The following is a 12,065-nucleotide window of genomic DNA, read 5'->3' as shown; positions in this document are numbered from 1 at the left end:
TTTTTAAACTTTTATTGAGCAACCTATACTAACACAGCTCAACTTATCTCGTTCTTTCCACACGCACGTCTATCCTCACTCCTCATTTCCACAACAGCAACGCTTCCTCCTTCTTCGCCAATCACCTTACAGGCGTGATACGTTCACAACAAAGAGGATGCAGGATAAAGTGACAGAAATTGACATTTTTACATTGTAGTATACATCAGGAAGTGTTGTGTAAGAAAGTGTTAAAAATAAAACCATCAAAAGCCATCTGCTTTTGTATAAAGATAAGTTAGGTTGAATGAAAATATTATTATTATTATTATTTATCTTACTGTATATCAAAAATAATTTGAGCAAAATTTAATTGAAATATTGTCGGTGTGGCCCTCCAGCAGTGCTCGGGTTGCTCATGCAAATTAATTGCCCACCCCTGTGTGATCACACACAGCATATATACGTCCAGTTAGAATTTTGAGATACAATGGAACCTCGATTTACGAACCCCTCTATAAGCAAACTTTTCAATGTATTACTTTTATATCAAGCCAAATATGCCTCATGTGCAGACCATGTCTCTGTGGACAAATACTTCATTCATGCGGCTGCAGGCAAGAAAGCAGGGGAAACATTGTTGGGGAGGCGGAGCCATCCACTTCACTTGTATATATGCCTTTTCATAGTTTTGGCTGGAACCCATTATACATAATTACATTGTTTCCTTTGGGGAACTCTGCTTCACTATACAAACGTTTCTATTTACAAACCATGTCCAAGAGCCAATTAAGTTCCTAAATCGAGGTTCCACTGTACGAGCTGTCTCTTGGCTTTTTGTTACGCTTTAAGTTGTGATCATAATAGTTGGCGTAGCGAATGTCACAGTAAACTCTGTAAGATACGACCAAAACATCCGGTCATCCTCGCTAGCATTAGATTATAGCTTGAGATTAACATAATTTAGTTTTTTCACGCACGGGAAGGAAGAAAGTGAGTGTGAAGGACAGTGATGACAAGAAGTGGATGTTAGTGATGGGATTAAAGAAATAAATAATCAAAAACATGACAGAGCGTGTAGCCAGCTAACTTGGTGAAGCAGTTGAAGCATAGCACTGCTAGTCGGCACCATACTGAAGCAGAATGAGTTGATAATGGCAGCCAAGGATGTTAAAGTAATATTTCAACGGCGGACATTTATCTACGAAAGTATGGATAAGCTGCTATTGGTGTGTTTAACGGGGAAGCAGCTGCAAGGAGATACTGTAGAAGTCCACTCTCCAATGCTGTACATTATTATTACATTACTTCAAAAAAGCTACTGTCTTTGTTTGTACAACATTCTATTGTATTGTTTTTCATACAATATTTCTTATATAATTGGGTGTTTTTTATTTTCAAAAGGCATGTTAAAATTGTGATATTTTGGGGGGTCCAATATAGTTAATTTTTTTAATGGGCGACACTGAATTGAAATATAAGTGTCTAATAAAGTGTTTATTCTCCATGTTGACTTACTCTTGGGTCTTTCTGGAGGAAAGTATTCGGGACAGCACCAGGTCGTGTGGACACATCCAGTGGATTAGAGGTCTAGAATAAAAAGATTTCAAACTTCTATTTCCACGAGCTATATGATAATGTGTGTGTGTTACCTTGGGTTGGAATGCTCCTTGCAGGGAGCTGAAGGGTCCAGTAGGGGGAATGACAGGGGGGAGGCCTGACATCGCCGGTGGGTACGAGTGAAAGAGCTAAAGATGAAGGAATGGAGGGAGGCGTCACTCAGCAGAGTGCAGAAAAATGTGCAAACACAGCAAAACCAAGTCTAGCTTCTGTTGATTGATATATATATATATATATATATATATATATATATATATATATATATATATATATATATATATAAAAATATATATATATATACATATAAATATATATATATATATATATATATATATAAATATATATATATATATAAATATATATATTATCATTGCCATATATATATATATATATATATATATATATATATATATATATATATACACACACACATTAATGTATATATATATATATATATAGTACATACATTAAAAGCATGCAACATATGCAAGACCAATGTAAAGCCAACAAGTGCTCATGGCTTTCAGAAAACGAGGAATGTTGCCAGACTACTGTAAATAATAAATACAAAATAAAAAAAAAACATTGGAGAATCAGAGAAACACTGTTTTGCTTCAACTGATGCAATACAATGATTTATTTAGTAATATTCGCGACTGATACAACTTCATCAGTGATGACTTGGACATCGTACAAGACTTCAATCAATATTAATAAGAAAACACAAATAGCACAAAAGCAGACAAAGCAATGTAATGTAATGTAATACATGTCATTAAAACACTGTAGCTTAGTGTTTTAATGATATGTCAAAGTAGATTGTCATTTGTACCAGCTGTTTCTAATATCTATATTAGGGATTGGTGATGTGGCCTAAAATTCATTGCAGCCTCCTGCAATAACAATATATACACAATATAATATCTGGCATATGCAGTAAATGATAATATAATATAATATATTTTATGATTCTTCAAAACAGGTTAAAAAGGTTCCTGATTGGGCTGCTGATGTATGCAGTAACATATTACATCATTTCCAGTTGTGTTATTTTATCAACACTATTATTAAAGGGGACCTATGATGAAATTAGTCTTTTCTGACTTATACATGTTGTTACAAAGTTAACTCATGTTAAAATATATCAAAGTATCAAATCATAAAGTTCATGCATTTAGACGTGAGCTTGCATACAGTTTTAGATGCCTCCTTTCGCAGGGTTTTGCCTTCTGGCTACAAGATGACGTCACAGCGAGCTGGATGTCCTTATTTGGACATTAAGGGCGTAATTTACTAAGATCCTAATACCATTTACTCTGCTCAAGACGCAAAAAAATTTTTTTTTTTATATAAGAAATAATTTGATAATATATACCGTATTGTGTGTGAAAAAAACTAACTTCATTAAAAAAGTACACCAAAACGCATCAATTGAATTCATTTTAATCAGCTCCTTAAGTCCTCTAGCAGCTATAAAATTATAAAATTATGTTGCTAAATAGTCAATTTTTATATCTGTGAGTCCAAAATGTTGACACACACACGTAGGATGCAAGATTCTCCTCTGTCCACCGTCTGTCTGAATAGCGCGAGCAACGATCCTGCAACCGTGTGGAACTGTCAGTTTGCACATTCTCACACGTGCACAATACAACGCTAAGTAATGCTCGCAAAACGGTGATGAGTGTTGATGAATCAAATTGCAAGTGCTAAATAATTATATTTGCATATCTCCTCCCAGTATTGTGGGCGTTGTGTTTAGCATATATTTAGCATATTAATGAAGACAGAGATGCAAACTGGATTGCACGCCTTATTCTGCTCACTTAAGAGAGGCAATCCACTTTACAAACGTTTAGTAGATGCGCCTTGTGTGCGCTATCAAGTTTGCACGTGTTTTAGTACACGCAAACCTTTAGTAGATCAGGACCAAAGTCTAGCTCTCAACTATACGGATAGGAGCTCCTCCCCTCTGCTTTAGGCAATGAGGAAACACAAAAAAAATGTAAGACATAGTATTATTTTTATATAATTTTGGCATGCACTTAGCACAGCGACATGCAGCGACGTAAATTCTGCCCAACCTAGATTTTTTGATGCAGCTAATCTGATCTATCGGCAAGTGTGCAGGTGTTCCTAATGACAAGCGATCATAAAATTTTTAAAGTTTTTTTTTCCGACTTTGTCTGGAAAAATATAGCCTTGATGACTTCAAGACATATATTTAAAAAGTGTACATTTTTAAAATATAAATTTGATATTTTTAAGAGGGGAGTGTGTGGTTTCAATCGCAATCTGGGAGCGCCTCCACAAACGGCCAGCTTGCAGAAAAACGGGTTAAAAAAGTAACTGTGGAGCAAAATGTACACAAAACCGAAACACAAAGCTTACCCAAAATATGTTTAGTACACCACAAGGAAGGGTTTTAAATGAAAAAAAAAAAAATCATCATAGTGTAGGTCCCCTTTCATCTATGTGTTAATTTATTGTTAATATCTGGTTACTTTCTCTTGTTTGATACTTAACATTAGTTTTGAGTGATACTACAATTGTGTAATTTTGTGATGCTCTCATATTTGATGACAACAAAGTATTGAATTCTATTCAATTCTACTACAATTTAGGTATGGTTACAGGGTCATACATTGGTCGTGTCAATACTGATACTGATACTTTAAATTTCAAAGATCATTGAATGATTCCAATTTTTATCACAATTATAATGAGACAAAAACACAGACTATAACAGTATCAATTAAATATTGACATTATTTCTTATTCCTTTTTATTACATTCAAATTTCTGAGCAAAATAAAGCCAACGATGCAAAAGAGATAACAAATCAAATCAAATCAACTTTATTTATAAACATAAGCAAAATCTACTATTGGCCCTGATTTAAATCCTTCTGTGTTCACCTACTTATTTCCTGAGTTTGTAAACAATAACAAAAAACATTTTTTCAAGGTAAACAATTAAGCATATACTGATACCACACTTGGTATCGATCCATCCATACCTGTTAACATTTAAGAGCTCTCGCTTAGCGGTTAGCATGGCTTATATTATCCTGCTATTGTGTGTAGTGGAGCATGTTTAGCTATTCCTCATCCTACAGTGATAACATTACTTGTAAGAAACCACCATGAAGGCAAGGATTAGTAATTTAGAAGTGGCTTCACACTGTGAAGGGACATTAGCTGCGCTTGCTAATGAGGACACTACATTGTGTTGATGACATGTTCATTGTGGTGATATAATTAAAATCTCAATTGTTGGCCAGATTTACTATCATTTATATCATATATCGGTTATATAATAACCCTCATCTCTCAAGTTAGAAACATAACCAATTTTCTACAGTTCAAATCTTAATCTACCAAATACAAATTTATTCATAATCTTTGTTTGATGTGTGTATATATATACTGTATATGTATATATATATATATATATATATATATATATATATATATATATATATATATATATATATATATATATATATATATATATTTTTAAAATGTTAAAACAAACATACTTGATACAATGAACTTATTAAATCACTTTTTCATCAAATTATTACCGGTACCGTCAATTTACATCTGCTTTACGAGAACACAAGTCTAATATGCAAATGTAACATCAATGAAATGAAACGCACACAGACGCACATACACACACACACACACACACACACACACACACACACACACACACACACACACACACACACACACACACACACACACACACACACACACACACACACACACACATACACACTCTCACACACACTAAAAATTAAAAAAAAATTGACATAAGAGTGCAACTTACACTGTGTCTATAGAAGGGGTCAACTTTAGTTGGGTATTTGTCAAACTGTAAGAGAAAATGAAAATGATGTAAGAAGACAACAAATGTAAAGACACACAAAAAAACACTTTATATTACAGTAGTAGAGTTGAGAATGACACATTTTCTCATTACAAAAAAAATTTAACTGTCTGGCAAACAGCCCCAAGACTTTTGTTCCTCCTCCTCTCTCTCATGCAAGGATCACATGATCCTTTTATTTGTGTCAGCCTGCCATAGATACACTTTGGACCGTCGCTGTCAATGTCTCCATGTTATTTTCTTATTTAGAAAAACCTTTTATATTAAAAGTGAAACTTTCACTTTTGGTTCTTCTATGTTACATCAATGCAGAAGTCATTGCCAATATGAATTTTGTAACGCTTTAAGACATAATGAATAATTGATGGCTTCTTCTAATATCTGATACCATTATAGTCGTGTTTATTTAGTAAATAGCATCTGAATGCTAACACATTTAGCTGTGACTAAACATGCTGATTTAAGACTACAGTTAATTGCCACTATCACCATTTTACGTAAATTCACATAATTGTTTTGATGATCAATACAGTATTTGTTTTCCAATATTTGTTGAAATCCTGTGCTTTTTTAGGTTAAAGTCACAAGGAACATTTGAACATTGATAACAAATTCATAAAATCACAAGTTGATTCAATGTTATTGAAAAAAAGTAAGCCTCAAAACATTGCAACTTTAAAAAAAAAAAAGCTACATTTTAGGCCGCGCCAATCCTAATAAAGCCTGCAAAATCCTGGAGGGACTGAAATATGCATATAAGAGGCAGACATTGATTGTATTCCATTATATTACATCATAAACTTAAAGTAATGCAACATGTGTACACTTTAAAGTACACAATTAAAGTTGAAGATCTTGTGTTCTCTGACCAGAACCCCAAAGTGGTCAATAATTCCATACACCATACAGCAGTTTCATACTTTATTACGCAACACTACCTAGGTTCTTCCACGTTCATAAACACATTATAATAGGACTCGTTAGGAGAAGGCTACTTTTCCTTATTTTGCGTCCATGGCCAATTATGTAAATTAAACAACAATGTCATCTGGTGCACCCCTCCCCCAACAACCCAGTGCCACAGACAGATTGCAGTCCTGTGGGTAACACTAAAGGACACAAGTCTCCTGGTTCCCCACAACAGATATTAAAAGCCGTTTTATGGCCTCATTGGCTGTCAAAGGCCAAGACGTGCACCCTCTGAGGTCTAATAAGAGCCAAGCAAGAACCTCCAAGCAGTAATAGCATGCATGGATGTGAGTTTTCAATCTTAAAGGATAATGTAATGTGAGGCTTATGCCAAGTAATGTCAATAATGTAATTTCGTTCAGAATGAATGAAGAGTATTATGTTCTAAAAATTGGCTAAAGATATGCTTTAAGCAAATGATAGAAAATAACGACTCAACCAGAAAAAACACAAGAATGTCTTTCTGGTGAATAAAAGCATCATTGTTGTGTGGACACACAAGGAAAGCAACAAGTGTGCATTTAAACCAGGGGTCCCCAAACTTTTTGACTCGGGGGCCGCATTGGGTTAAAAAAATTTGGCCGGGGGCCAGGCTGTGTATATATATATATATATATATATACATAGTCTTTATAATCTGTTTTGTCATTTAACATCAATTAACATTGATGTTCATCAACATTTAACATTGTCACGTTATTGATGGGAAAATTAATTTTTAGACAATATGATTTGCCTCAGCGGCTAGGAGACACCAAGAGTAACAAGCGGTAGAAAATGGATTAGAAAGGAAAGATAAAAAAATAAAAAATAAATAAATAAAAAATACTTTTTTTTTAAACTTGGGACTTCCTGTGGGCCGGATTTTGGATGCAGGGGGGCCTGATCCGGCCCGCGGGCCGTATTTTGGGGACCCCTGATTTAAACACCTGTCACATCTCATAGCCACAGTGGGAACAGACTTCCTGTGCCACGCCCACCCACTCATCAAAGTGTGAAACATTACAGAAGGAACAAAAGCAACATGGATGTCTTCTACTTATCCTCACATTTCTGGCAGGGGTACGCACCATGGATGGTGCTGGGGTGGGCATAATGGCATTGGGGAATGGCGTGAAGGTGTGCTGATGCGTGTGCTGGTGGGTGTGTTGGTGCTGATGCTGGTGCTGGTGCTGGTGCTGGTGGAACTCTGTGCGCAGGTAGGGCGGGGGGCCCAGTGAGGCGCCGCGGTCGGCACTCTGGGAGGCCAAGAAACGGGTGTTGAGCTCCTGACGCAGAAGGTCTTGCTCTGCGGAAGAGAACATTGAAGGGAAGGTGAATATTACATGAAATGTTCTTGTGGTTATTTATAATCTACATTTGACGTCACTGATTCAACATATTTGCTTTTCTGTTTTCATCGGAATAAACAAGTCAGCTAACCGTCGCAAACGTCCAAACTCCAAAGCTACTGAAAAAAAAAAACTGCAGACGAGGAGCACGCGAAAGACAGACAATAATCAGGTGGCGTCCAGAAGACAGGTGGAATGAAATCAGAGATGAACAGCACAATGATGACATGAAATGTCAAAATGTTGATGAAATGAATGATTCTGCATCGATTCAATTCAATAAATGGACACGTTGCAAGACAAAGTGGATGCTTCAAAGAAGCAACATTAGGAAAAGGATCGCATCCCATCGTAAATTATGTCTAGAATTGATGATATAGAACAGGTTAAAATGTAATATCGGAAATTATCGGTATTGTTTTTTTTATTATCGGTATCGTTTTTTGTTTTTTTTTAAATTAAATCAACATAAAAAACACAAGATACACTTACAATTAGTGCACCAACCCCAAAAACCTCCCTCCCTCATTTATACTCATTCACACTCATTCACACAAAAGGGTTGTTTCTTTCTGTTATTAATATTCTGGTTCCTACATTATATATCAATATATATCAATACAGTCTGCAAGGGATACAGTCCGTAAGCACACATGATTGTGCGTGCTGCTGGTCTACTAATAGTACTAACCTTTAACAGTTAATTTTACTAATTTTCATTAATTACTAGTTTCTATGTAACTGTTTTTATATTGTTTTACTTTTTTTTTTATTCAAGAAAATGTTTTTAATGTATTTATCTTATTTAATTTAATTAATTATTTAAAAAAATACCTTATCTTCACCATACCTGGTTGTCCAAATTAGGCATAACAATGTGTTAATTCCACGACTGCATATATCGGTTGATATCGGTATCGGTAATTAAAGAGTTGGACAATATCATAATATCGGATATCGGCAAAAAGCCATTATCGGACATCCCTAGGTTTCACGCATGAACAATGTGATAGTGAGCAAATAACGACAAGAGCTGTTGCTTCAGCAGAGTAACTGGAGGACCACTTTTTGCAGGGGGTGGATGTCAACAACACGGGCACATATGTAGATGCACACCCGTCATCATCATCCGGTTCACCAAGAAAAAAAACAAGGTGGCATTGCCGAGGCAAGAGTCAAGCTGAAAGGAACAACCGTCTACATTGATGAACATGAGCTGACATGGTCAAGAAAGCACGCCACTTAAGGAAGCAGGGGTAAATTAAAAGCACTTGGAGCGTCAACTGAAAAGTGTAAAACGAGCATCGCAGGAAGCCTAAGTGTTGGTTGTCAAACATCATCTCGATCAGAAGAAAATAAAAAACTAAAACTTACAGACTTGATGCAGCTTGAAGTCATCAACAATCAACTATCAGAAGTCTATAATTATGGCATTAATGACATCAAATGAACATTACTTTTATTGATCATCACCAATAAACTATTAGTTCCTCTATACATTTTGGATTGTAACAATATGAAAATTTCATATCATGGTTATCATTATTATTGCGGTATTGTAAGTACACATACTGAAATATTTTGACCAATTTATACAGTATAATACCTAAAATAAAAAGACACACTATTTGCATGTTTTCTGTTTTTTAGGCTTCACTGACAGTGTTTTAGTCTTCGTATTATAATATTATATTTTCTGTTTTAATGGCTAAGCTTTTATTGTTTTGAATATTGGTTTGTACCGCTGCACTTTAAAATATATTTACCGGTATATGAAAAGTGCGTAACAAATACAATCTATTATTAGTTTTTATTATTTGTGGCAGGCGTTGTGGCGTCTTACTCTGTTCAGCGGTCCTTGAACACATCGTACAACACTTTTGTTTCGAGTATAGAATAATCACTCTGTTTTAAAAGAGCAGTTTGTAAGTTCAATGAGCACATTTATACATCTTAGTTACTCAGTAATCTATTAATGTAAGTTTAGTTATCTGTAAAATCAGTGGCACAGAGCGCTTCAATTTGCAAGCTTAGCCAACAACTTGTTTCACAAACAGAAAGACACTCTTAGTCATGCATAAACCAAAACAAACAACACGTAACAGGGAAGTTAACACACAAAAACGATAAACATCAATTTTATGTGAGTAACAAACGACTAAGCGCTAACAACAAACATGTAACTTCAACTGTTATTTACAAAGTGCCCGCAAGGCATGCTGGGAACTCCAACTCCCCTGAACGATACAATATATTGATAAAATAGATATATAATTATGTGGAAATGATATCTAAAATAAGCAAACTCATCAAAACACATAATGAATGCTTTTTTTAACACAGTGTGTGTTATAGGGGCGTAACAATACGAATATTTCATATTATTCATATTATTATTATCAAGGTAAAGTTGAATGTGCTCAAAAAAGTACTTGTATACACACACACACACTGAAATAGTTTAACATTTGGATCAAATAATTTAAAATAAATACATTTAAAATTTAAAAAGACAAAACAAGGATAGCACGCTTTACTTCCGGTTTATTTACCACTTTGTTCTAAGGGAGCACAGCCTGTAGGTTCAATGTACACAATTAAAAATCTGAGTTGCACATACAGTAATATGTTTATACACGTTTATATTGTGTTATAATGTTAATGTGCCTTGTATTCATGTTAGTGTTTAAGCTAGCTAGCCATTAGTGCGCATGCTACTTCTACAGCAAATTAACTATATCACAGTGAGTTTTTAAAAATGTGATAATCAACCGCTGTTTGACAATATTGAAAATTTTAAACAGTAATAATAACCATCAAGAATTTTGCCGCGGTTTATTGTTACGATAGCGCATGGCTGAGCTTCGCGTGACCTCGGGATACAGAGACAGATGAAGGCATGCAGGTAAAATAGTTTGCTGAAACTGTGAGACAAGGAACTTAGAAAGGCCTAATTAGAAATATAAAACAGATGTGCTTATATGAATCAGAACCCTAAGTAAAGGTGCAGCACCACCTATCGAAACTAAGCTGGAACTACAAAACTAGAACTATAAAGTATAAGCCACCTTACAGGAAAAAAAGACAAACTAACAACTAACATGATTGGAGGAAACCCAATCATGAGCAGTTAACATTATACCAGTTATCGTTACATCCCTCATTATAAGGCACGTACAGTCACCGCTGCACAAACTGAAACCAACAAGTCAAAAACTTAATTTATTGTTGTTGACAGATTAAAAACATTATATGATGTCCCATATTTCTTCTGACAAAAAATACAAATCTTAGTTTTACTCGTCCACACACACACACACACACACACACACACACACACACACACATGCACCCACAAATACTCACACGATGACCCTTTTTTGCGTACGTAACAAAAATCATTTTGGACAAAAATAAAAGATGTAGGATTTACAATATTATCAGGAAATGGTCAGCGATGTCTTGCATTCATTTAACAAACATTTATACAATTTTATTAATGACACGAAACACACACATTATATGGTGGTAAAATAAGTGTTAAAGGCAAAAAACATAACTCAAAAAACTGAATTGTATTTTTTTTATATAGCTATTTTAATTTATTGCCCTTACTATTATTATTATTATTATTATTATTTTATATGTTTTTTATTTGTTACTAATTTATATATGTTGTTCTTTTACATTTTATTTAAAGTTGAGTTTGGGTGGCACAATAAACACTCACGTTTTCAAATTAATGAATAATCGTGGTACTAATCTTGATTTCAATATCAATCAAAATAACCGTGATTATTATTTTTGCCATTATTGTCTAGTGCTATGTAATTATAATAACTATAAAAAAATATAAGTGATTTGTACCTGAGTAGGCGCTCCCAGCAGCAGGATGTCCAGGTACTGGCAGGGTGGTCGACGTTAGCGGTGGTGGTGGAGGCAAAGCCGCTGGAGGAGCGAACATATTGGGGTGATGAAGGTGCGATGAGGACTGCAGTGCAGGGGGGAAGCTATGGGGGGCGCTGTGGTTAGCCACCAGGGGAAAGGGGAAGGTGGATACTGCTGCACCTGACGGGGGTTGTGGAAGGTGTGAGGAAGGAGCAGGATGCCCTTGGGGCTTGGTCCCAGGTGTGCTGCTACTGCTGCTGCTGCTAAAGAGGAGGAGGAGGAGGAGGAGGAAGGTGAAGCAGTCAACACATCAGCTCATCTCCAGCTGATGTACAAACCCCAAAACCAGTGAAGTTGGCACGTTGTGTAAATCGTAAATAA

The 12,065-nt window shown here is 35.2% G+C and overlaps 1 protein-coding gene across 1 annotated transcript in view; it reads right to left on the bottom strand.

The window, feature by feature from the left end:
* auts2a (activator of transcription and developmental regulator AUTS2 a) overlaps positions 1-12,065 on the bottom strand; it is a 200,666-nt gene that overhangs the window by 29,205 nt on the left and 159,396 nt on the right. The window contains exons 5-9 of the mRNA XM_061963084.2: positions 11,664-11,947; positions 7,536-7,753; positions 5,437-5,481; positions 1,632-1,727; positions 1,498-1,569 (exon numbers count right to left, since the gene is read on the bottom strand). Of these exons, the coding sequence (XP_061819068.2) occupies positions 1,498-1,569; positions 1,632-1,727; positions 5,437-5,481; positions 7,536-7,753; positions 11,664-11,947 (715 nt within the window). The remainder of the gene's footprint in view (positions 1-1,497; positions 1,570-1,631; positions 1,728-5,436; positions 5,482-7,535; positions 7,754-11,663; positions 11,948-12,065) is intronic.

Source organism: Nerophis lumbriciformis, linkage group LG09 (genome assembly GCF_033978685.3).
Source record: "Nerophis lumbriciformis linkage group LG09, RoL_Nlum_v2.1, whole genome shotgun sequence".
NCBI classification, from domain to species: domain Eukaryota; kingdom Metazoa; phylum Chordata; class Actinopteri; order Syngnathiformes; family Syngnathidae; genus Nerophis; species Nerophis lumbriciformis.
The sequence above is the reverse complement of the archived record's forward strand: the minus strand, read 5'-3'. Positions and strand labels throughout refer to the sequence as shown.